At 37.3% G+C, this 26551-nt stretch overlaps 1 protein-coding gene across 7 annotated transcripts in view; it reads left to right on the top strand.

Annotated features, from left to right (window-relative positions):
- The window catches only part of ewg (DNA-binding protein Ewg), an 82680-nt gene extending 57476 nt beyond the window's left edge, over nucleotides 1-25204 (top strand). For all 7 annotated transcript variants that reach the window (XM_070100091.1, XM_070100093.1, XM_070100095.1 and 4 more), the window contains exons 12-14: nucleotides 8581-8822; nucleotides 13349-23314; nucleotides 23381-25204. In XM_070100091.1, coding sequence (XP_069956192.1) covers nucleotides 8581-8822; nucleotides 13349-13405 — 299 coding nt within the window. In that variant the 3' untranslated portion in view covers nucleotides 13406-23314; nucleotides 23381-25204. The remainder of the gene's footprint in view (nucleotides 1-8580; nucleotides 8823-13348; nucleotides 23315-23380) is intronic.
- The last annotated feature ends 1347 nt before the right edge of the window (nucleotides 25205-26551 follow it).

Here is a 26551-nt window from a genome sequence, read left to right as displayed (position 1 = left end):
AAAAAAAAAAAAAAAAAAAAAAAGATAGAGAATCTTTTCCCGATCATAATGACACCAAAATTATGAAACTTGATGGAAAGCTTACGAAATTATGCTCGCGAAGTTAGCGGTCTCGACGATGTTTACACATTGGCGATTTTGCCCACTTTGAGCCCTATTTTTGGCCAATTCCAATGTACTAGTCGACAAAAATCATAACTATTTCGCTAGAACTCCGTTTTTTCTATCGAATGAGTACAAGAAACCACTCATTTACCGATTTCAAGTATCCAATAAAGTGGTCAGAATTTAGCAATTTTGCCAATTTCACACAAATTTCAAAAGATGCCAATTTCTGAATAGTCTAGAATAAACAAGAGAGACATTCCTGGCACTAAAATAACAAGTTCTCGGTTCGTTAGTCACATTCCCAGAGCCTTCTTATATTTCTTCGGCTTTCCACTTTGAATTTTTATTCTTACAAAAAATAGAAGATTTACTGTTATGCAGACTACTGCATTAGTGTAGAAATGATATAAATAATATCAGCGCACTTGTGAAAGAATATTAGACTCGCCAGTTGACGTGTATTGGACGCTTGGCATGATTTGTTTACTTTTGAACTTTGGTAAAAATTGAACATTTCTGTTACTTTGCACTCAGTTTCAAGGTACTTTTCATTGTAAAACCAGTCAAAATCATCTCAATTTCTGTAATATGTCTTCCATTCTATAAAATGAGACCAGGAAAACTAGAATACAGCAATAAATACCATACGAAAATACAGTGCAAAGTCGCTGTTTTAATCCAAAAACACGGTCAAAGATTTTTTTTTCTCATTACGCACTGTGTGCTGCAGGATTTTTTTTATACTGCGCACACTGACGACATAAGACCCATTCTTTCATATGTAGGCCTACCAGCTTTCTCTCGCTAGATTTGAGGGCGCTAGAATTTAGGCGTAATAGTATGTCAAAAACCCTGGGGCGTAAGCCGTACCAGTATGGCCGAAACCCTGAAAGGGTTAAGGAGGGGTTTGGGATGTTGGCAGTTTGGAGTTTTTTTTTTTTTTTTTTTTTTTTTTTTTAACAAGTCGGCCATCTCCCACAGAGGCAGGGTGACCCAAAAAGAAAGAAAATCCCCAAAAAGAAAATACTTTCATCATCATTCAACACTTTCACCTCACACATAATCACTGTTTTTGCAGAGGTGCTCACAGTACAACAGTTTAGAAGTCTATACGTATAAAGATACACACCATATCCTTCCAAACTGCCAATATCCCAAAACCCCTCCTTTTAAAGTGCAGGCATTGTACTTCCCATTTCCAGGACTCAAGTCCGGCTGTATAAAATAACCGGTTTCCCTGAATCCCTTCACTCCAACAGCTCATCAGGCCCCAAATACCATTCATCTCCATTCACTCCTATCTATCACGATCACGCACGCTTGCTGGAAATCCAAGCCACTCGCCCACACAATCTCCTTTACCCACTCTCTCCAACCCTGTTGTATCTGAGTGCCTCTGTAAAGACAGTGATTATGTGTGAGTGAGGTGAAAGTGTTGAATGATGATGAAAGTATTTTCTTTTTGGGGATTTTCTTTCTATTTTGGGTTACCTGCCTTGTTGGGAGACGGCTGACTTGTTGAAAAAAAAAAAAAATTATCAGTTGGAAGCCTCCATTTTCAACCCACAGTATATACTGTCTAATAGTTTAGTGAGATACTTCACTTTCATATAAACTACTACTATTATTAATGCATGGTAGGTGTTCTTAAATGTCACTAGCCAATCATTATTAACACACACTTAAATATAAAAGTACAGTGGTCCCTCAATAATCGACCGGCCTGAAAGTCGACCATTTCGGAAATCAACCGGTTTTTTCGACAAAATATTGACTCGGAAATTGACCGAAATTCGTTTATCGATCCGTCTCGACCCGTCGTCCCAGACGCGTATGCACGAGGTAAGCGGGCCTCGACCCGCCTCAGCCTTCCTTCCCAGCCAGTGTGCCATTGTTTACCAGTTAGCGGCGGTCCTCTCACGTGCTCCAGTGAAATATTTCATAATATTTCATTTATTTTAGTGCTTGCAAGTTATTTAAGTGCTAAATAAGCTACCATGGCTCCAAAGAAAGCTCCTAGTGCCAAACCTTTGGTAAAGAAGGTGAGAAATACCATTGAATTTAAGAAAAACATCATTGAACAATATGATAGTGGCGTACGTGTGGGCGAACTGGCGAGGATGCATAACAAAAATCATTCAACCATATCTTCCATCATAGCCATGAGAAAGGAAATCAAGGACACTGTTGTTGCAAAGGGGGTAAATATGCTGACAAAAATGAGATCACCAGTACTGGAAGAGGTTGAGAAGTTATTATTGGTGTGGATAAATGAGAAACAATTAGCAGGAGACAGTCTTATGACCTCGATTATTTGTGAAAAGGCTAGGCAGTTGCATGAAGATTTGGTAAATAAATTGCCTGCAAATAGTGGTGAAGTGAGTGATTTTAAGGCCAGCAAAGGCTGGTTTGAGAGATTTAAGAAGCGTACTGGCATACACAGTGTGGTAAGGCATGGTGAGGCTGCCAGTTCGGACCACAAGGCGGCTGAAAAATATGTGCATGAATTCCAGGAGTACATAGAGGCTGAAGGACTGAAACCTGAACAAGTGTTCAATTGTGACGAAACAGGCCTCTTCTGGAAGAAAATGCCAAAGAGGACCTTCATTACACAAGAGGAAAAGTCAATGCCAGGACACAAGCCTATGAAAGACAGGCTGACGCTAATGTTCTGTGCTAATGCTAGTGCAGAGGAGGAGGAAGGGAGATGGAAGAAGGTGCCTTCTTCAGAAATTAAGGAGATTTTTACTATGTGGGGTAAGATGGAAAGATTTATGGAGAAACATCACCCAGAGAAGGATGTTGCAAGCCATATCGGCAACTTGTACAGTGACAGAGTCTTGGCCCATTTTAGGGAAGTTTTAAAGAGACGCCAGAAACAGAGCTCTCTGCACAGTTATTTTGCGAGACAGGACTCCAGTGACTCTCAAGCTGGTCCTAGTGGCATTAAGAAACAGAGAAAAGAAGCAACCCCAGAAAAGCAAATGGTACCTGAGGTGTTGCTGGAAGGGGATTCCCCTTCCAAACTATAAACAATCCACTCTCTCCTCCTCCTCCAGTCTCCCATACACTAAGAAGAATCTCCAATAAAGGTAAGTGTTATGCTGTTAATGTTTCATTCATCATTTCCCATTGTATTGTTTATGTACTACATGAATATTTCATGTAAAAAATTTTTTTGTTTTAATACTTCTGGGTGTCAGGAACGGATTAATTGAATTTACATTATTTCTTATGGGGAAAATTGATTCGTAAATCGACCATTTCGATAATCGACCGGCTTCCAGGAACGGATTACCGTCGATAATCGAGGGACCACTGTAATGGTAAATATATACATGTATATTTTGCATGCATAAAATCATACATGAAAACTATAAAAACAATACATGAAATAAATGAAAATTTAACTGCACTGTACCTTTACTGAGGAGTGCTGATGGCCTAAGAAGAAGGTGGAGATATGTTTATTGTTTGGAAAGGGTGTCATCTTTTACAAAAACATTGGGTAACTGTCCATCAGGTGTTTTTTCTCTTTTCTGTCTCTGTGCAATAGCACTTGAAGATGGTGGGGATTCACAAGCATTTGATTTTTTCTTTGCTAAAGAAGTTATCCAATGTCCACTTGAGACAACTTTTCAAAATTTTTCTAAAGTGGTCAACAACTTTGTCATTAAACAGGTTGATGCTCCTATTCACAACAGTAGCGTTTGGATGCCATTTTTTCACCAGGCTCTGTGTTTGAGCTCAATGGTGTAACAGTACCTTAATTTCTGCAGCTCCCTCCTCTGAAGAAATTTCCTCAACCACATCATCTTGCTGCTCCTTGTGCAGGTCTTGAAGTTCCTCTGTGGTGAGCTCATTCTTGTGATCCTCCGCCAACTCCTCTGCATCCTCATCGTCCATTTCCAAACCCATGGACTGGCCCAGAGAAGCAATATCCTTCCCTGCAGGTTTTACCTCAAAGCCTTCAAAATGTCTGACTGACACACAGTCTGGTCACAATTTCTTCCAGGCAGAGTTCATTATTGTGAAAGAAACTTTCCCCCAGGCTTTGTCTCTTATCCTTAAACACTGGAGGATATTAAAATAGTTTTTCCAGAATTCTTAAGGGTAAGCTCTGTTCCAGAGGTCACTTCAAAGCATGTTTTAAACAGTGCTTTTATGCAAGTTTCTTAAAATTGGAAATCACCTGCTGGTCCATGGGTTGGATAAGAGGAGTGGTATTAGGGGGCAAGACTTCACTTTAATGAAGCTGTATTTATCCACCAAAATTTTCCTTGAAGCCTGGAGGGTGAGCAGGAGCATTGTCTGTTACTAGAAGTGCCCTTACTGTTAAGTTTTTTCTGCAAGGTACTGCTTCACACTTCATGTATCTACTCAGTGAAAAACTGCCTTGTTAACCAACCTTTACTATTAGCTCTCCACATTACACTTGAATTTACTTTTTATCACATTGTTTTTCTCAAACATCCTTGGATTTTCAGAGTGGTAGACTAGCAATGGCTTAATTTTGCAGTCCCCATTAGCATTACCACACAAGAAGAGTATTAGCCTGTCTTTCATGGGCTCGTGTCTTGGTAATGACTTTTCTTCTTGTGATGTAGGTTCTCTCAGGCATTCTTTTCCAAAAGAGGCCAGTTTCATCACAATTAAAAACTTGAGGAATAAATCCCTCAATGTCTACATAGGTTTTAAATTCCTTAACAAATATTTCAGCCTCATCTCTTAGCACTGGCAACCTCCCCATGCCTTACTACACTATGAATCCCCCTCTTCTTTTTAGACCTATCAAACCAGCCCCTACTTGCCTTAAATTCATCACTTTCAGCACTGTTTCTTGGAGTGTCTTGCCTAAGATCACTATATAACTGCTTTACGTTTCCACAGATTATTGTTTCAGAAACACTGTCACCGGCCATTTGTTTTTCGTTAATCCACACTAACATAAGTTTTTCCATTTCCTCAATTATCTATAACCTTTTCAAATCAAGAATTTTCACTTCCTTTTGTGACATCAGCCCCTTTTATTGCCATATTTTTCAATATGGATGATATGGTGGATTTCACCATGCCACATTGAGTTGAGTGGCAAGGTCCAACACGTGTTCCACTTTACAGCGAGTTCTTTTTTCACTTTAATTAATGTTCTCACTGCTTTCCTTTTAGGCTTGTTTGAATCACTACTATTTTTTTTTGGGTGGGGGGGGGCATGATTACTTATTTTCAATGAAAATACAGTGGACCCCCGAATTATGATATTAATTCATTCCAGAAGTCTGTTCGGGTGCCGTTACCGAACGAATTTGTTCCCATAAGGAATATTGTAAATTAGATTAGTCTGTTTCAGACCCCCAAAAATACACATACAAAAGCACTTACAAAAATACACTTACATAATTGATCAAGTTGGGAGCTGATCGTAAGGTGGGGGTCCACTGTATTTAAAAAACACCACAGAATAACAATGAAGTACCAAAACGTTTCATGGAGCTTGTATGAATGATGCTTAATGAATGAAAATTGACAAGCGACTGAGCGCATGATGTTTTGTTTTCATTGGATTTCATCCAGATGGACTGTTTTGTTTAGGTCGAATATCAGGGAAATATCTGAATATGGGGTCAAAGTTTTCTTGAAAGAGTTGGGCAAATGTCAAGCTGTACAAATGCAGGGATGTATGAATATTGAGGTTCCATTGTATTTCTTCTTTACTCAGCAGGGGTATATAAGGGAGGGAATGCACAATAACATCAAAACAAAAGAGGGAGTATGAGGATAATCAAAAGGAGAGAAGAAGTTACAGAATATTCACTGAATATAAAGGGACAAGTTACATGTATCAGTTTTAATCGATTTCAGTAAATTTAATACAGAATCATATACTATTACTCATGTGAAACCAAACATATGGGTGTATTGTTAGGAGTGAGGAATTGATAAAAATGATATCAGGGCTGTCTACCCTCTCAAGATCACCAGCCAACCAACATTCTCTTGCCTTGGAACTGGTACCAGTCTCTCCAGCCTTTCTCTGGACCATTCAGGCCTCTACTAACTTATTTACTCTCAGGATCTCTCCCTCTGCCTCTTATCCAGGCATATCTATGTGGTAGAGAACGTCATTCTCATGGGAAATGTCTATATGGGACTTACTAGCTGATATCCCACACAGATATGAGGAAAAGCAGAGTGATGGCACACATTCATTGCCGACAGTCAACAAGATATTGAAACAAAACGATTAACACTTATGGACGTAGCCTCTAGGTATGACCTTAACTGAAACCTGAGTCTGCTGACAAACAGGACCCAGAGAGGATAGTGTAAACAGTACATTTGTATGTCTGCACAGACACTCCGAACTTCTACATGGTTTTCTTAGGCAGGGTGCCCGGTGCTACTCTACAAGAATTGTCATGTCTTGCTAACACTCCAATAACCTTTGACTGTCCTGTTTATTCGAGAGCACACCTGATGTCATTTTATAACCATCTTTTAAATCCCTGACATATATACTCTCGGATGGTCCCCACCTTTAACCCTTTGGGGGTTTTGGCCATACTAGTACGGCTTACGACCCAGGGTTTTTGACGTACTAGTACGCCTAAATTCTAGCGCCCTCAAATCTAGTGACAGAAAGCTGGTAGGCCTACATATGAAAGAATGGGTCTATGTGGTCAGTGTGCGCAGTATAAAAAAAATCCTGCAGCACACAGTGCGTAATGAGAAAAAAAAACTGACCGTGTTTTTAGAATAAAACAGCGAATTTGCACCGTATTTTTGTATGGTATTTATTGTTGTATTCTAGTTTTCTTGATCTCATTTTATAGAATGGAAGACATATTACAGAAATTGAGATGATTTTGACTGGTTTTACAATGAAAAGTACCTTGAAATTGAGCACAAAGTAGCAGAAATGTTTGATTTTTACCAAAGTTCAAAACTAAACGAATTGTGCCAAGCGTCCAATACACGTCAACTGGTGAGTCTAATATTCTTTCACAAGTGCACTGATATTATTTATACCATTTCTACACTAATGCAGTAGTCTGCATAACAGTAAATCTTCTATTTTTTGTAAGAATAAAAATTCAAAGTGGAAAGCCAAAGAAATATAAGAGGGACCTGGGGATGTGACTAAAGAATAGAGAACTTGTTATTTAGTGCCAGGAATGTCTTTCTTGTTTATTCTGAACCCTATTCGGAAATTGGCATCTTTTGAAATTTGTGTGAAATTGGCAAAATTGCTAAATTCTGACCACTTTATTGGATAGTTGAAATTGGTAAATGGGTGGTTTCTTGTACTCATTCGATGGAAAAAATGGAGTTTTAGCGAAATAGTTATGATTTTTGTCGACTAGTACATTGGAATTGGCCAAAAATAGGGCTCAAAGTGGGCAAAATCGCCGATGTGTAAACATCGTCGAGACCGCTAACTTCGCGAGAGCATAATTCCGTAAGTTTTCCATCAAATTTCATACTTTTGGTGTCATTATGATTGGGAAAAGATTCTCTTATTTTTTCATAAGAATTTTTTTTTTTTTTTTTGAAATTTGGGGGACCCTGAGAACAAGTCTCGGAGAGGGCCTGTCGACCCCCAAAGGGTTAATGCAAATTCTCTAAGATTTCTAAACAGATGCTGACTTGCAATATTGACTGTGACCCCCTTTCCATCTGGCATTGTCTTCTCCACACCACTTCCTCTTTCTTTACTATCTCATTACCCTTGCTATGTAGCATTTACCTACACGGTTGTAGCACTTTTCCACAAAATAATAATGCACAGAATCCCAGGTGTAGAAATTAAAAGGCAATGTGTGATTCAGAGAGCTGAGGAGGGGTTGTTGAAATGGTTTGAGCATGTAAAGAGGGTGGAGAGGGATAGGGTGATGATGATGGGGTATAAATCTAGGTGGAAGGTAGAAGGAGAAGGGGTCATCCCAGGAATGGTTGGGAGGAGGAGTTACAAGAGGTTTAGTTTTAGGGCCTTGGGAATCCAGCCGGCTTGTGATAGCATGTTGGATAGCGGTGAATGGAGACAAGTGGCTTTTTAATGGATATGCTGTTGGAGTGTGAGCAGGGTAACTTTCATGAAGGAATTCCGGGAAACTGGTTAACCGGGCTTGAGTGCTGGAGGTGGGAAGGGCATTGCTTACACTGAAGGAGAGGTTAGGATGTTGCAGTTGGAGGAGTAATCTGATTGTGATGTCAACACACTTCTGGAAAGACAGTGATTAAGTGAATGTATTTTCTTCTTTTGATCACTTTGCCATGGCAGGACAATTTTGTTAATAATAATAATAATAAATCACACCATAAAATATCTGGATTGATAATTGAAGATGAAAACAGAGGATTGTGTGCTACCCATAACTGGAGAATGTGATCTAAGTGCTCAGTTATAATTCTTAAGTGGCAGTATAGCAAAAGCAGAAGTAATTGCTCATTAAAATCCTTTTCTCTCACCAGTTCCAGTTAACGTGTCCGGCTCATACCCAGTGTCAGGGATGATAACAGTTCCATTACCAGTGTACCAAACTGTTGTGGCCAACATTCAAGGATCAGATGGTCAACCCCTACAAGTGGTGACACCAATTGTTCAAGTACCTAAATTAGAACCTGGGTTAGATAATAGTGTTGAGGTTACTACTGGTCTTACTGCCTCTCTAGATGCGTCAACAATTATTTCTTCTGGACAAGGGCATGTGCAGGTGAGTGTTCTAAGACTTAAAATTCAGTATTTTCAAGAGCTTAATCACAATTATTGATCCAAGGAATTGGAGCTGCACTCCCCTTTCTTGGATCAAAGTTGATTACTCCCCATTTTCTGAGTTCTGTACAGCCCCTGTGGATTTAGCATTTCCCCATCAATGTATAGTAAACCACTGATTTACAGATTTCAGTTTAATAGACTTTGGAAATGTGGGACAATATCCACTGGGTAAGTTGATTCAGAAACTATGGCTGAAGGACATTGTTTACAGAATCGTTCATTAACGTTACGGTAATGGCAAAACACTCGTCTTTGTCCACCACAGTCGCCATTACCAGCCACCCATTTTTTCCTGTTAGCCTGTTAAGTCAAGGGTTTACAATAATAATAATAGTAATAATAATATTTGTACTATACAACCAATATTATTATTATTATAATATTGGTAGTATAATACAAAAAAACAGTTATGCTTTCAGGGTTTCAACAGTAGTAGTTAACTCTTGTTAGTTACATCCTGTATCAATATTGAGGCAGTTGGCATATGTGGTTTTCCTCAATTGACTGAAAGACTTTGTTGATACTTGATTGTCGTTTTTTATTGTCTTATACTTGTTGATAGTTGAATATTGTTTTTGATTCTTTTACTGAAGCAGTTTTAATGCTTGTTTAAGTATTGTCCATAAAAGATGATACAAAACTGGTTACTGCGTGCAGCCAGCAGCAACAGCCTGGTTGATCAGGCTCTGATCCACCAGGAGGCCTGGTCTCAGACCGGGCCGCGGGGGCGTTGACCCCCGGAACTCTCTCCAGGTAAACTCCAGGTAAACTGCTTTGTCTGTCACCTGTGAGGATGAAAAATGGTAAAGGTATCAGAGCCATACATCACAATGACTCATGAAATCGTAATGACACGATTGCAAACAAACCATACCACTGGTGGGGATATAACCCGCCATCAGAGAGTCATACCGGATTTTTTGTTTATCCTTGTGGTTAGTGGTTAGCTAAATTTTGAAGGCTGGTTGTGTCAGCATGTGGGCTGCTGGCAGTAGCAGCCAGGTTGATCAGGGAGTCGACATAAGATCATAAGAAAGAAGGAACACTGCAGCAGGCCTACTGACCCATGCAAAGCAGGTCCATGTCACCCTCCAGCTTAGCCCAATGACCCACCTAGTCACATCACTTCCACTTAAGGAAGGAGCACGGCATCAGACCTAGTAGCACAAGCTAGTCAGGTCCAACACTCACCCACCCACACCCACTCATGTATTTATCTAACCTATTTTTAAAACTATATAACATTTTATCCTCTATAACTGTACTTGGAAGTTTGTTCCACTTATCCACATCTATATTACCAAACCAGTACTTTCCTATATCCTTCCTGAATCTGAATTTTTCCAACTTGAAACCATTGCTGCGAGTCCTGTCTTTGCTGGAAATTTTTAGCACGCTATTTACATCCCCTTTATTTATTCCCGTTTTCCATTTATACACCTCGATCATATCCCCCCTAATTCTATGCCTTTCTAGAGTGCAGATTCAGGGCCCTCAGTCTATCCTCATAGGGAAGATTTCTGATACATGGGATCAACTTTGTCATCCTCCTCTGTACATTTTCCAGTGCATTTATATTCATTCTGTAATACGGTGACCAGAACTGTGCAGCATAATCTAAATGAGGCCTAACCAAAGATGTATAGTGTTGAAGAACAACCTCAGGACTTCTATTATTTATACTTCTAGATATGAAGCCAATGATTCTGTTAGCTTTATTGCAAACACTAATGCACTGTTGTCTTGGTTTTAGATTACTGCTAACCAGAACCCCTAAATCCTTTTCTTAATCAGCAATATTAAGATATATATTATTTAGTTTATGCGTGGCATGGTTATTTCCCTGTCCAGCATTTAGAACTTTGCATTTGTCTATATTAAACTGCATGTGCCACTTCTCCGATCATTGCATCAGTCTATTTAAATCATCCTGGAGTGCTCTAGTGTCCTCATTAGAATTAATTGGACTGCCTATTTTGGTGTCATCAGCAAATTTGCTTATGTCGCTATTTATTCCCTTGTCTATGTTGTTTATGTAAATTGTGAACAACAACGGGCCCAACACTGACCCCTTGTGACGTGCCCCCATTCTGATTCCTCCCCATTTATGCAAACTTTCTCCTGCCTATTTGTTAAACATGCCTCTACCCAGGAAAAAATTTCTCCTCCAGTTCCGTTATCCAACACTTGTTGGTATATTCCTTGCTGGTGTCCCCCTCTGTTCTGTCCCCCCAGAGGCCTTCCTATCTCCACTGTAAATCCTTCCTTAAATCTCATATTGAGCTCTTCACATACTTCTTGATCGTTTCTTGTGAGTTCCCCACCTTCATTCCTCAGCCTTATCACCTGGTCTTTGACTGTTGTCTTCCTCCTAATATGGCTATACAGCAGTTTCGGGTCAGACTTGACTTTCGATGCTATGTCGCTCTCATACCATCGCTGGGCCTCCCTCCTTATCTGTACATACTAGTTTCTGGCACTTCTACTAATCTCCTTATTTTCCTGGGTCCTTTGCCTCCTGTACCTTTTCCATTCTCTTTGCGCAGAGGCGCTCAGATACGACAGTTTAGAAGTCCCTCCAAACTGCCAATATCCCAAACCCCTCCTTTAAAGTGCAGGCATTGTACTTTCTATTTCCAGGACTCGAAGTCCAGTTATATAAAATAACCAGTTTCCCTGAATCCCTTCACAAAATATTACCCTGCTCACACTCCAACAACTCGTCAGGTCCCAAAAACCATTCGTCTCCATTCACTCCCATCTAACATGCTTACGCATGTTTGCTGGAGGTCCAAGCCCCTCGCCCACAGAACCTCCTTTACCCCCCCTCCCTCCAACCTTTTCTAGGATGACCCCTACCCTGCCTTCCTTTCCCTACAGATTTATACACTCTCCAAGTCATTCTGCTTTGTTCCATTCTTTCTAAATGACCAAACCACCTCAACAACCCCACTTCAGCCCTCTGACTAATACTTTTAGTAACTCCACACCTCCTCCTAATTTCCACTCCGAATTCTCTGCATAATATTTACACCACACATTGCCCTTAGACACGACATCTCCACTGCCTCCAGCTGCCTCCTTGCCGCAGCATTTACAACCCAAGCTTCACACCCATATAAGTGTTGGTACCTCTATACTTTCATACATTCCCTTCTTTGCCTCCATGGATAACGTTTTTTTGTCTCCACAGATACCTCAACGCACGACTCGCCTTTTTTCCTTCATCAATTCTGTGGTTAGCCTCATCTTTCTTAAACCTATCCGCTGACAAGTCAACTCCCAAATATCTAAAAACATTGACTTCTTCCATACTCCCTCGCTCCAATTTGATATCCAATTTTTCTTAATCTAAATCGTTTGATACCCTCATCACCTTACTCTTATCTATCTTCACTTTCAACTTTCTACCTTTACACACCCTCCAAAACTCATTCACTAACCTTTGCAACTTTTCTTTAGAATCTCCCAAAAGCACAGTATCATCAGCAAAAAGTAACTCTATCGACTCCCATTTTGTATTTGATTCCCCGTAATTTAATCCCACCCCCTCTCCCCAACACCCTAGAATTTACTTCTTTTACAACTCCATCTATAAATATATTAAACAACCATGGTGACATTACACATCTCTGTCTAAGACCTACTTTTACTGGGAAGTAATTTCCCTCTCTCATACACATCCTAACCTGAGCCTCACTATCCTCATAAAAACTTTACAGCATTTAGTAGCTTACTACCTATTGGTCTTTGGTGCCTTTGCCCTATGCTCTTGGCCCATATATCTTGGGAAACTAGTTGAGTTACCCTCCTACATTCGTGCAGCCTTGATTTTGTTCTGGTAAGGACATTGAGTGTAATACATAATGCAGGGGCCTTCCCACACCTCTTCATTCCTAATTTCCTAGTGGCTGTGGGGAAAACACCTCTGATTTGCAGCCCATTTGCTAGTGCCACATTACTAGTACAGGATTCAAAGACTTGAGATTTAATAGACCTCCACTAGTGATGCATTTTAAATGATTTCTCTCTCTTTATGACCATCCAAATTTTTCTCTGCCTTTTAGTTATTCAGATTGATTAAAAAAAAAATGATCTTTCTCACATGTGTCTGAGTCAAGAAGATTACCAGAAGTTGTTTCTTTTTAATTTGTTTGCTCTAACATATCCCTAATTTGGTTAACCCATTAAAGAGGACTGTAATTTTTGCATATTCTTCAAAGTATTGCTCATTTCATCCTTGTTCTTCTACATTTTATGAAGGAAATGTTATAGCTGCAGAAAGATAAAAAAAAAAAGAAAACTAAAGATAATAGTAATAAGTACCTAAAGAAAGCATTGTTTGAGAGATGTACATTATTGGTAACTAAATTTACCGAATGTAAGGTAAATGATGGCACTTATGGTTAGCCATAGGCAACTTGTTAACTAATGTACATTTAAGATTTACCTATTAATTTACAGGATGACGATGATGATGATGGGAGTGTTGACATGGGGGATAAGGACTATAAGGAATGATGAGGAACTTTTCTCCTGATGATGGTGACAGTAACAGACTACCATGATGAATTTGTCCAAAATAATAGCAAGAAGTGGCTCTGCTGTGTCTCATCCAACTTGTCTTTCTGCCCATCTTAGCTTTTCACCAAAGACTAGGGTGTGATTTCAGGAATGTCTTTGAATATTGTGGAGCATTCTTTAGTCAAGACTCTGCAATAGGATTGGCCAGTATTATTTAAGTAAGTTCTTTCATCTTGGCCGGTTACAAAATTTGTACATTCATCATTTCACAATATTGTCCCTAGATTCAGATTTAAACCATACCAGGAAATGCCATTGATAGGAGGTATGACCCTCCACAGGAAACTATTTTTGTATGAGTATAAAATATGGCAATGGATAGTTTAAAATGAATTGCTATGTATAGTTCTGGTTTCCATCGTAGAAACTGATGTTATGTTTTGGTGTGGTTTTAAATTTCTGACTTTTTTTTAGACTAGTTGAATACACAATCTCAAGGAATGAGTAGGTTTGATACTTGCTGATTGTTTCAGATTATCTTTCAGGAAATTGAAGAGAAAACCTGGATTTAAAACTGTCATAAAGACCTGGTTTGTTGAGTTTTCACCACTAGCAAAGATTATTTTTAAGATAGCCTGTATGGGGTAACAGCTTTACTGTTGAAATATATTATGCTAACTTAGAGTAAAGAGGCACTTAATAGGTTTGAAGTGTTTAATTTAATATACTGTGTATGTGCAATTAGGTCTTGAATGTGCCCTTCAACTTTTTAATTATTTATTTAAGACAGTGCTTCTCTTTCCACCAGAAAAGTTGATAATAGTGCTTTGTGTTTGTCAGTTGTAATAGAAGTTGCTCAATGTTGTATGTCTTTATAAGCAACAGTTAAGTGTTCGTGTAGGAGTTCTGTTGGTAGAATTGGAGAAGGATTGCTTGTGTTACAACTGGAGGGTGATGTATTTCTTTTGATTTTCATTGTTCAAGGTATATATAGTAATGACTTTTGAAAGGACTAGCAGATCTTTAGCTGGATTTTCTTTGTTTATAATAATTATATTTTAGTTTCTTTCATATCAAGCCATTTTATTTCAGTAATGTACAGTATAGTTGAAAATTTGCACATGTTAATCCTAATGAAAGGTCACCCTTTTCTACCTGTGAAGTTACTCAGAAATAGTTGATATTGCTTCCAGTCAGTGTTCTTCTAAAGTTTTTTATTGTAACTAAATATCAGTCAGGATATAGCATAACTTGTGAAAATATATTTTCATTGCTCTCCACTTCACTTACAAATATTAAGTAAATTTCACACCTGAAGATTAAGAATGTTGATTTTGCATTCAATCTAATTATTTTAAGAATATTTATTACTATTTCTAGATATACTGAAGGTTGTTGATTGATAACCTTTGTATTGAAATTAGTGATTTAATATTTTTGGCAAGAAATTTGTCCTTAATCCCATCCTACTACTGCACTTGCCTCTCTCTGACATGAGAATATAAATGGTCTCATATGGCCTGATTCCCCATGGCATGCAGACATCTCGTAAGTAAATTCACATGGCCTAATATGCAGTGCTTCTTCCCTTAAATTGCTGGAAAAAGTATGCCAGTCAATGAATGTGTGTGTGTCTTGGGGGCATCTTAAAGTAATATTCTTGTAATCAGGCAATATACCAAATCACATTTGGGTGACCATGAAAATGTTTCATCCTGAAAGCCTTTTCATAATTGCAATTTTTGTATATCTAGATATGATTTATGTATTGTTTGCCTGTACTGGTGTAGCTGGAATATTTTTTTGGTATTTTTCACTTGCATTAAAGATTATTAGCTGTTTATAATATTGTCATATTGATGAATATATATATACGTGCGAGTGTGGGGTGTGTGCGAGGCATTACGTAGAATGAAAGGGGGTAAAGCAGCTGGAACTGACGGGATCATGACAAATGTTAAAAGCAGGGGGGGATATAGTGTTGGAGTGGTTGTTATTTTTGTAGATGAAAGGTTCAGAGAACCGACACGTTGATAAATTAGACACATGTGCAACTCTTGGGTATCTTTATTGAGGAAATGTTTCGCCACACAGTGGCTTCATCAGTCCATACAAAGGAGAAACGTGAAGAACAGGAGGAGAACGAGGTAATCAGTCCCTCAACCTTGAGTCGATGTGGTCAGTCCATCAATCTGTGCAAGAGTTGCACATGTTGGTATTTTTGTTTAATAAATGTATGAAAGAGACTCTCTGACCGTGGGTTCAAATCCCGCCCATGGTATGGTTTCTTTGCAATCGTGTCATTACGATTTCGTGAGTCAGTTATGAAAGAGGGGAAGGTACCTAGGGATTGGCAGAGAGCATGTATAGTCCCTTTATATAAAGGGAAGGGGGACAAAAGAGATTGTAAAAATTAAAGAGGAATAAGTTTACTAAGTATACCAGGAAAAGTCTACGGTACGGTTATAATTGAAAGAATTAGAGGTAAGACAAAATGTAGGATTGCGGATGAGCAAGGTTGTTTCAGAGTGGGTAGGGGACGTGTAGATCAAGTATTTACATTGAAGCATACATGTGAACAGTATTTAGATGAAGGTAGGGAAGTTTTTATTGCATTTATGGATTTAGAAAAGGTATATGATAGAGTGGATAGGGGAGCAATGTGGCAGATGTTGCAAGTATATGGAATAGGTGGTAAGTTACTAAATGCTGTATTATTATTATAATCAAAAAAGAAGCGCTACTAAATGCTGTAAAGAGTTTTTATGAGGATAGTGAGGCTCAGGTTAGGGTGTGTAGAAGAGAGGGAGACTACTTCCCAGTAAAAGTAGGTCTTAGACAGGGATGTGTAATATCACCATGGTTGTTTAATATATTTATAGATGGGGTTGTAAAAGAATTAAATGCTAAGGTGTTCAGGAGAGGGGTGGGATTAAATTATGGGGAATTAAATACAAAATGGGAACTGACACAGTTGCTTTTTGCTGATACTGTGCTTATGGGAGATTCTAAAGAAAAATTGCAAAGGTTAGTGGATGAGTTTGGTAGTGTGTGTAAAGGTAGAAAGTTGAAGGTGAGCATAGAAAAGAGTAAGGTGATGAGGGTATCAAATGATTTAGATAAAAATTGGATATCAAATTGGGGAGGAGTAGTATGGAAGAAGTGAATGTTTTCAGATACTTGTGAGTTGCTGTGTTGGCGGATGGATTTATGAAGGATGAGGTTAATCATAGAATTGATGAGGGAAAAAAGGCGAGTACTGCATCGAGGTGTATGTGGAGACAAAAAACGTTATCTATGGAGGCAAAGAAGGGAATGTATGAAAGTATAGTAGTACCAACACTCTTATATGGGTGTGAAACTTGGGTTGTGAATGCAGCAGCGAGGAGGCGGTTGGAGGCAGTGGAAATGTCCTGTCTAAGGGCAATGTGTGGTGTAAATATTATACAGAAAATTCGGAGTGTGGAAATTAGGAGAAGGTGTGGAGTTAATAAAAGTATTAGTCAGAGGGCTGAAGAGGGGTTGAGGTGGTTTGGTCATTTAGAGAGAATGGATCAAAGTAGAATGACATGGAGAGCGTATATATCTGTAGGGGAAGGAAGGCAGGGTAGGGGGTCGTCCTCGAAAAGGTTGGAAGGGGTAAAGGAGGTTTTGTGGGCGAGGGGCTTGGACTTCCAGCAGGCGTGCATGAGCATGTTCGATAGGAGCGAATGGAGACGAATGATTTTTGGGACATGACGATCTGTTGGAGTGTGAGCAGGGTAATATTTAGTGAAGGGATTCGGGGAAACCGGTTATTTTCATATAGCCGGACTCGAGTCCTGGAAATGGGAAGTACAATGCCTGCACTCTAAAGGAGGGGTATGTTGTGTATCTTTTTACGTATATGCTTCTAAACTGTAGTGTTCTGAGCACCTCTGCAAAAAGTGATTTATGTGTGAGTGAGGTGAAAGTGTTGAATGATGATGAAAGTATATGATGAAAGTATTTTCTTTTTTGGGGATTTTTTCTTTCTTTTTGGGTTACCCTGCCTCGGTGGGAGATGGCCAACTTGTTAAAAAAAAAAAAAATATATCTATATATATATAGAATTATATGTAATAAGTAGCTGAAAAATATCCAGGTTATCTTGGATACACACTGAATCGAGATAATTGTTTGCAAAAGATGGACTGATATAATGAATTTGTGTACTGTAGGAGTTATGTATTGGTTCAGCACACGTCACCATACGTCCTGCTGCATGTTGAGCTTGGTGCATATTCTGGTGTTAATCCTTTATGGTGTTAACATGATTGTTGACTATCACTGCATGTTTTTTTCGATAGCCAGAATTCTTGTTGATGTGATTTTTACTTAAGTGTTTATGGTCCTGTTTATTCTCAGTGTGATAAATAACTGCAAGCATAAAGCTTGTTTGCAACAAATATGATTCCAGAGCATTTTATCTGTAACTGAATCTACCATCAGATCTCCTTGAAATAGAAACTACTAGAAATAAGTTGAGGCTAGGGTGTTATGTTCTAGAGTTCAGCAGTGGCCCCTCAGGTATCAAGGAAAGTACATACAGCATGTCATGTTATTCATAAGAGATATTGTAAAATCATCATGGAAGCACATTAGGTATTCCCATGAGATATTTAATTTTATTTGACAATAGATAAAAATAAAATACTTTTATGATAAAACACACCATCCCAATTATAATATTTTTAAGTGATACAAAATACTTTTGATAAAGCTTCGGTGTCAATCTTGTTACACTCTTGGACTGGTATAAAGTCGTGTGATGGGTAGATGGTGAACACAAAGTTTGCTAGTAAAATTCTGCAATTACATTAGCGTTATGAATAATGTGGCATGTGCACATTCTCTCTCAATACACTTTATTGAGAAGATTGTCTGCAACTGCAGGAATTGGGCTGTAACCATAATATATACATTATTTCAAAGTTCATGGACTTTAAATTATTTTTAAGGAAGATCATGAATTCTTTAATTATAATCATATTATTTAAAAATAATCTTTGCCATGTTATTGGTTTGTTTCTTATTACTTTATTGAATCTCATAATATTTTTCATTCTTTATACTTATTCAAATATTGTAAAATGTACAGCAATGAGAATCCTGTTCCTGCTGTAAATGCAGAAAAGGCTTTGGGCTTGGGGCTTAATGGGCCACTGTCCAGTCACTAAATCTAGAGCAAGCAATCATGGCTGTGATAATCTAGTGTAGTGTCGTGCCAGTATGGAGCCACAGATTGAGCAGTCTTGTAGGAGCATTGAAATTGCTTGTGAAGAAAATGCCATTGGACTCTGGTAGAACGAAAGTACATGCCTTGTTTTTATTTTATATTTTAGACCGTTTCACAGGCTTTCAAGTAATCCTTTCTAAGTATGATGCTCAGTTGTGTATAAAACATCTATTGCAGGAAGTCCATATATCTAATAACATGTAAGGAAAATTAGTACATCATCTGGATACTTTTATGAATTTAAATGTCTGAGAAGATTTGACTTCATTTACCCCAGAAACATCTATGGTATTTTTGTACAGATTATTTAAAGTTAGAAACTTTTAGTAAAAATTTGGGCAAGAATTCAAAATTGTATGTGCCTAATTTCAGAGAAAACTGTTCTTTTCATTAGCTAAAAGCTTTGAAATAAAATATTTTATTTGTATTTTGAAGTTGCAGTGGTAAGTAATAAAACTGTGTATACGAGTTAGGTAAGTAGTATTTGTTGAAGATGTATGTTGTTGTAAAAAGCTATGAAGGAAACATAACAAGTGTTGAGAATTAAACAGCATACATTATTATAATTACAACTAAGTGCTAAACCTACAAGGGTCATACAGCACTGCAAAGAGCATACAAATCCTCATTCAGAAGCTTCATTGATTGAGAGTTTAAGTCTACAGAACTGGAATATCTGAATAATGCTGGATTACCATAGAAACATTCCATTATGTATCTCTTATATATTTAATTATTTTAAACGAGATGCTTTGGAATGGAAGCAATGTAAATAAATTACAATAAGGTTCAAAAATATGAATATTACTTTATATTTAAAAATTACTGCAACTTACTTATATAAAAAGTGCTTGTCAGAACTGCTACAGTTACTCCTTTCCTTTATACTTGGTCTTAAAAACCAAAAAATCATGCAAGTGACATTTATGGGCTTTGTTTTTTGTGAGCAGTTCAAGGCTTGTAACTTGTGAGAGGCAAAACTAATGTAACAATTTAAGACACTGTGGACTTCCAAGCACGATTTGGTGATTTTTAAACTAGTCGACTGTGGCATGCCCCGGCTAATAATCTCTGTAGATGGGTGGAAGGTTAGACTAATCAATATCTTTGACTGTTGAATGGAGTTTCTTGTTGACTATAGGCAGCTCCATTTGAAGGCTTTTTGTTAGTCATCTTTCATTGGCCTGCTGATCTCTTATTAGCCATGGAGCACGGCAATTACAGAAATACATTGAGAGAATATTGCAAGTTTATGCAATAAAGTTGCCAGTTGGCATGTGAATTGTTTAATTAAAATATCTTGTGAACAGTACATTGTGTATAGAATTTAACTAAATTTTGCCCAATGTTAAATCAGGTTTGGTAATATGCTGTCAGTTCCTTGTGTTAATTGTCGTGTTTCATGACACAGATTGTAGATATAATGTAGTGAAAACATTATGGTACAAAAAGAGACACCTGGGATTTTACCCTCTTGTCATCTCTATTAATCTTGTTTCCATGTTTTAATTTTACCTTCATTTCCTTTTAAAAATTTATGTACATGAAGATAGAATTTAATTATTCATCATCATCTGTCATTACTTTCACTTTCATGAACACTTAGTTATACATAGTAGCAAGTTTGTTTTTTCTTGTACATATGGTAAGCTGCAGGGCAGTCACTCGATATAAAATATATTTTCGATATAAGCAACAAGCAGGGAATGCTAGCGAATCAAGATTCAGAAAAAAACTATCACGATAGATGTGCCATAATTTCTACTTCCATGTAAGGTAGTGTTTTGATGGTGGTCTTTATTACGTGATTTTCTTTTAGCACTGTCAGAGTATGCGTACAGATTTTTATGTACTAAATTATTTTGTTGAATGCCTGATAATTAAGTTGAATTGGACCTTTCTCCATTTATTTTAACCGAGTGTGTTAATTTAAAAGAATCATTATTATTTTTAATTTAAGGCTCACATGTCATGTGTTTCAATAATTGATCATATTTAGTAGTGGTTAATTGTATGTTATCTTTCTAAAACATTCACCAGTTAATTTATATTGTTATTATTTGTATTATCCATTTTCATTATTGTTATTATTTATTTTAAAAATGTGTGGAAATTCAAAGTGTGTTTTTCAGATGGATGTACAAAAAAAAAAAAAAGGTTATCCCATTGATTTGGTTAAATGTAATAATCAACCTGCTATTAAACAGTATGTTGTGGTATATTACAGTCGTTCATTGTCATTAGTACTGCATTAGTACTAACAATTATCCTAATGAAAACTGAAAATATGGTTCTTGTAGTACAGTACAATATGAAGTTGACATTTGTGTGTGTGTGTGTATATATGTATATATGAATGTGTGTTACAGTGGTGTAGTTTTGTGACAGGCTCTAACTTGAAGTTTGCTTTGCTGTAAACATGTTTCTTATAGTAAAGTGTATGGTAGGTTTTCTTGTACTGTGGTTGGAGTACACACCATATTCAATTCCACTTAACTTAAAAATTTGATGTTATTTAGATTATTCTGAAACTAATAAAGGGATTTTCTGACAGTAATTATTTTTTTTTAAATAGGATCTAGACATTTTGATTTACATTGGACACACACTTTACATTTTTGTCAGGAAATTTACCCATTGCAGAAGTGTCATCTGTCATTTAATCTTCAACATAAAGTACATTTAATTAGTCAGAAAATTAAAAATACAGTTCTTTATTGCAGTGTTGTGGCTTTCATTGTTGCAAATGTTTCTACATTCCCTCTTTATTCTGAACCTCTAAACATTAAACTTATTTCATCTACTGTTTTTTTTTTTTTTTTTGGGACAAAGCACAGTGCACCAAGTCAGTCCATTATTGATAGATTAGTTTTTATTAGTTACTGGTTTGTGAATCTGTAATTTGAGCCTTATATTCTAGGAAAGTAGTATGAAAGACATAAAAATAAGTTACAAATAAATCTCGGTGCCAAATAGACTTGTTGTTTACATTAGTCTCCATTTATTTACCTTCCTTCTTTGTGTGCCATTAAGTTTCCTCAGATTATTTGTAAAAATGTTAATATTAATACAAACACAAATAATCTGGCCTCGTATCAAAATATCCTAGTTATGAATACAGTAATTTATGAGCTGGCCTTGGAAAAGTTAATACTGTATTGTATTTTATTCTGTCTTACATCGTGTTGCATTTTTTTTTTTTTTTGCGCACAATCCAATGATTTATTTACGAGAGCAATGACAAGATTTCAGTGATGATAAAAGTAAGTACAGTATAAGTATAGCTGTAAAATTATTTTGTACAGGGCTTCAATTCCTATGCAATGCTTGAGTGGTATCAGTGAAAATATGCTAAACTACCAATAATTTTAGCCACTAAAGAGGATAAGAATAGCACGAGTTGAAGCTTCAGCCATTTTATATTCCTTATAGTGGTTCCAGTATCCTTAGACGAGAGATCAAATTTCTTGTTCTTTTCTTTGATAGTCAAATGTGAAGATCTCATAACTTCCCTAAAAGGTGCCAGTCATAGTTGGCTGAACCTACTTAAAACTTGAGCTTATTTATCTTCAGTTGATAGACAAACTTTTTCTCACCTCCATTCATTCCTACTTTTGTCTAAGCTAGACCTTGGACACCACCTATTTTACTCAGCCTCCCTCGTTATTCTTTCTGAACTTGATCCCATTCAAGGTTTACATTGTGTATGAGTTTTTCTGTCTTCCCCAGTCTAAAGTGTGTATACAAAGGTAAACATCTCCCTGAAAGACCATTGCAAATGCCCATTCTCTCTCGTCTGCTTCCATGACTTTTGTGAGTACAAAATAATTATCAGATGTTAGTAAGAATCATGTTAGTGTTCTAATATAGTAACATCTCATTAATTTAGTTCTCCTTTGCATTCATCCAGTATTTTACTTTAACCTTCCTTGGGAGGGTCTGACTATTCAAGTTTGCTTCTTCTCCCTTATGTGCTTGAAGGCTCACATCTACTACAAATTAATCACATTCTCATGCTATAGCTGAGTACATTGAGGGCTCCAAATCTCCAGGTGGAATACAGTATGTGGCTGTTTTTCTAAATAAAGTTATCTGAGTATTGTACATTTACTATAGTTGACCATGCTTATTGCTGTTATACACATTGCAACTATATCTGTCTCATTTGTTTCTGACAACCCAAGCAAGTTACAGTAAAAGCTATCCAGAAATTCAGCTCGCTATGTCCCATTGTCCATATACAGTATAATGATGACAGTGTCATTTCTAGAAAGCAGTCATTTTTTGCTGGGTCACTAGACACACCAATGTTGAGAGCAGTGAACACAGACTCAGCTATTCATGAACTACCAATCTCTAGCAGAGGTGCTCCTTCTGACTATTCTCCAATATTCTCTCAATTCTGAAATTGCTGCCAAAAACATTTGTCCAAATTAGGCCACATCAAATTGTTTTCTATCGAACTACAATTAGATTCTTGGTCGCCATCTTCCTACCACTGCTGGGTTGGGTAACTACACATTTGCATTTTCAAATCAGACAAGCAACTCTCGCACAGGTATCACGTGGAGAAATGCCTGGGACCTTAGTGAGGACGGTCATGTACTATCAGTTCACCATATCTAAATAGGCTATTCTATCTTGGAGAGGCTGTATAGTCCTTGTGGCTTAGCGCTTCTTTTTGATTATAATAATAATAATAATATCTTGGAGAGGATGCTGAATTCACTTTCGACATCTAAACACCAACTCGCCTGTTCTAATATTTTTATTCAAAGACCTATCTTTGATGTAAGCTCACTTTGATTTTCTGATGGAAACTAACCTACTGCACCAATTTTGACATCTATGCTAACCCTACCTCTGTACACATCTACTCTTGGCGCTGTATAACCCACACAGGTTTAGCGCATGTTTTTTAATACATGTTCCTCAGGTAATGGTGTAAGAATTTAGCCCTGTGATCACAAATACAGTTATGTGCAAGATAAACTTGTTATTGACTAGCAATATATCACAGGTGATGTACTATATTTTTTTTCCTCAAATGCCGAACTGATGAGCATAAAGTCGGTAATCTATAAGAATGTGGATAAGAAGAAGAGCTATTTATCCATCAGAAGTGAATATAGTGGATGTCATTTTATTTTCACTGTAGCTATCCGAGGTTCTTGATCAAGCCATGCATCTTGCTGTATAATTAGTTATTGTTGGCCTTTGCATGTCTGTCAATGTTATGAATCTTAAGAATTCACATATATGTAAGCAACTAAGTTTCAATTTTAATTCTGTATAAATGATTATTTGTCACCTAAATTTATCTGCTGATGACCTGATTTTGTCAGATACTTGTCTCATGATGTCCCAGTTGAAGTCGGAGATATTTACGATGGTGTAGTATATCAGTGTTCAGCCTCGGGCCACTTAATTTTCTCTGTCCATTAGATATATTTTATTGTTTTAATTACAAAGAGTTTATGACAGTCAAGAAAGGATATCTCTTGATATTTATAGAAAGTTGTTGCTGCATAATAAATAGGAAGTGGTCTGGGTGTCAGAAGCGTTCATGGCTTTGTTCATTTCAAATGGTAAGACGAGCTTTATTTAGTGCCATCTCAAGCTCTGCTTCGCTGATGGCCATGCTTTAATACAGTGTTTCTCAAACAGTGGGCCACCATGCCCTGTGGGGTGCTGCAATAGGTAATAACTTTCAACGACTTGTGGGTAGCCTGGCAAATTGAGAAACACTGCTTTTATACCTCTTTTTCTGCTAGGTAGATCTGGTCATATTGAGATCTTTTTGGGTGAGGTTTTGCACAGACTGACCATTTCCAGCTGCAGGTATGGATTTTTTTTAACTGCTAATTTTGTCCATATACTGTATATACATATACATACATTATATATAGCTCAATATTTTTTTACGTTTGAATGAAGCTTAAGAAATCTTTATGGTTTAATTTTTATATTTGCAAAAGTACTGTAAATATTTGTTGCACTGCTAGTGCTTATTTCATTGTGTACCTCCAGGATAAACTGTTTTTGCTTGGAAATGGAAAACTGGAGACTAAACATCTGCCAAAGAGAAAGTGTGGAGGTGGGAACCAGAAAAGCCATTGTATCTTTGGGTAAGTATTTATAAAAGAAGTGTGTAAATCTGGTCAACTCCTATGTGGCCATCCACCTTTCTCGAATTAGCTCAGACAGTTCGTGCGTAATACTGTGTGTGAATCTTGGATGTTACAATCTTTCTATTCAGGTATAGGTCTTCAAAAAGGAAATGTATTTCCATTTTTACTTGTATTTTTAGTTATATTTTTGTTTCCAGTCAAATGTGAATAATGAATAGTGTGTGCAAAGACATTGTCTTGGCATGTCTAACTGTACTTAACTCTGACAATTTTAGCCACACCTGTGTTCCATAAAAGGAAAAAGGCCATAGGCTGAGCTCATTAGTATATAAAGCAACATGTGGTGTCCTCTTTGTATATTTTATGTAATTTATTGTGCAACTGTATATAAAAAATGAAGATGAATTATGTGGTGTTTTTCTATGCATGTTCTCAAACATCCATTTCAATCTTGTGATAGAAACTATACAGCAGTCTCAGTAAGGGTTTAGCAGTTTGGCATAATAACAAAGATTTCAAAAAATTAAAAAATAATTTTCTCAGTAAGGGTTTAACATTTTTGCCAATACATTATAATAATTAATAATAATGATCATGGGAAATCTACCAGTAAATACTGAATACAAGCAGACTGAGCAGGCAAAAATTAGGATTTACTTTTTATTTGCAATTAAAGCATTTAAAATGTTATTTGGAGAATTTTTTAATATCTCAACAAAATTGTAATAACATGATTGGAAACAAATCATAGAACACATGGGGGCTTACACCCATGGCACTCAGGCCAGTGGTGTGTCAACCACTTGACCAGCTGACTAAAAAGATTTATCCAACTAGGTATATACACCATAGACACCATAAAGGGAGGTTAGCTTGGGCCCCACTGTGATCACTCACCCATTGTGATTTATTTCAACAATAAATGTAAAGAGAAGAAATTATAGCTTTGCAGAGTAGTCCTTATAGGACCCTGGATCCATTATGTACCTCTAATCTTTTGACTACCACCCACAGGATGGGTATGGGGTACATAATAAAGATATTAAACTAATTCCTTGTAGGAAATGGAAAGACAAATACAGTAGTCAGTCATAGGTTATACATTTGGCATGTGTAATTAGGAAAAAGAAAAATTGTTTTACATAGAAGACCAGCGCAATGTGATAAAGTGGGAGTTAGAAACAGGTTTCACAAGAAGTAATGAGAGTCAACTAGCACTGTATGAGAATGCATCACCATTCATAGGCACTAATGGATACAATCTTCATATGAGAAAACTTTGCTGCAGTAGAAGGCCTCATGGTGCTTGTGTGATTACACACCAGATAGCACCCATTGGTAGGAATGTTAAGATGCGGCATTTTCTGTTGCATTACCCTCTGAAACACCATTACCTAGTGGAGGAAATCATGGTCTTTAATGTTCCCTTGGGTTGTACTAGCTGGGGCTTTCCATGCCAGAGTGGTGCAACCTTGGAGACTAGTACTGCTCCATTGGACTTCAGCGCTGTATGACCCTAGTGGGTTTAGCGCTGGCTTTGATAATCCCTTGGGCTTGCCATGCATGAGAGACCCATATGGTGTACTTATTATCTTTGTTTCCCTGGAAGTGTACAATGGTTCTGAATATGTAGCTTTTTTGAGGGCAACACTCTTCTTTGGTGGACAGATGGCTGGCCCCACTGAATTAGGAGGCTAGTCTATCTCTAACTGGAGATTATTCATAGTATGGATGCTGGTCTACTCGTGCATTAGT

The sequence above is a fragment of the Cherax quadricarinatus genome, chromosome 71 (genome assembly GCF_038502225.1).
Source record: "Cherax quadricarinatus isolate ZL_2023a chromosome 71, ASM3850222v1, whole genome shotgun sequence".
Classification (NCBI taxonomy): domain Eukaryota; kingdom Metazoa; phylum Arthropoda; class Malacostraca; order Decapoda; family Parastacidae; genus Cherax; species Cherax quadricarinatus.
Note: the sequence above shows the minus strand (reverse complement) of the source record. Positions and strands in the feature narration are given on the sequence as shown.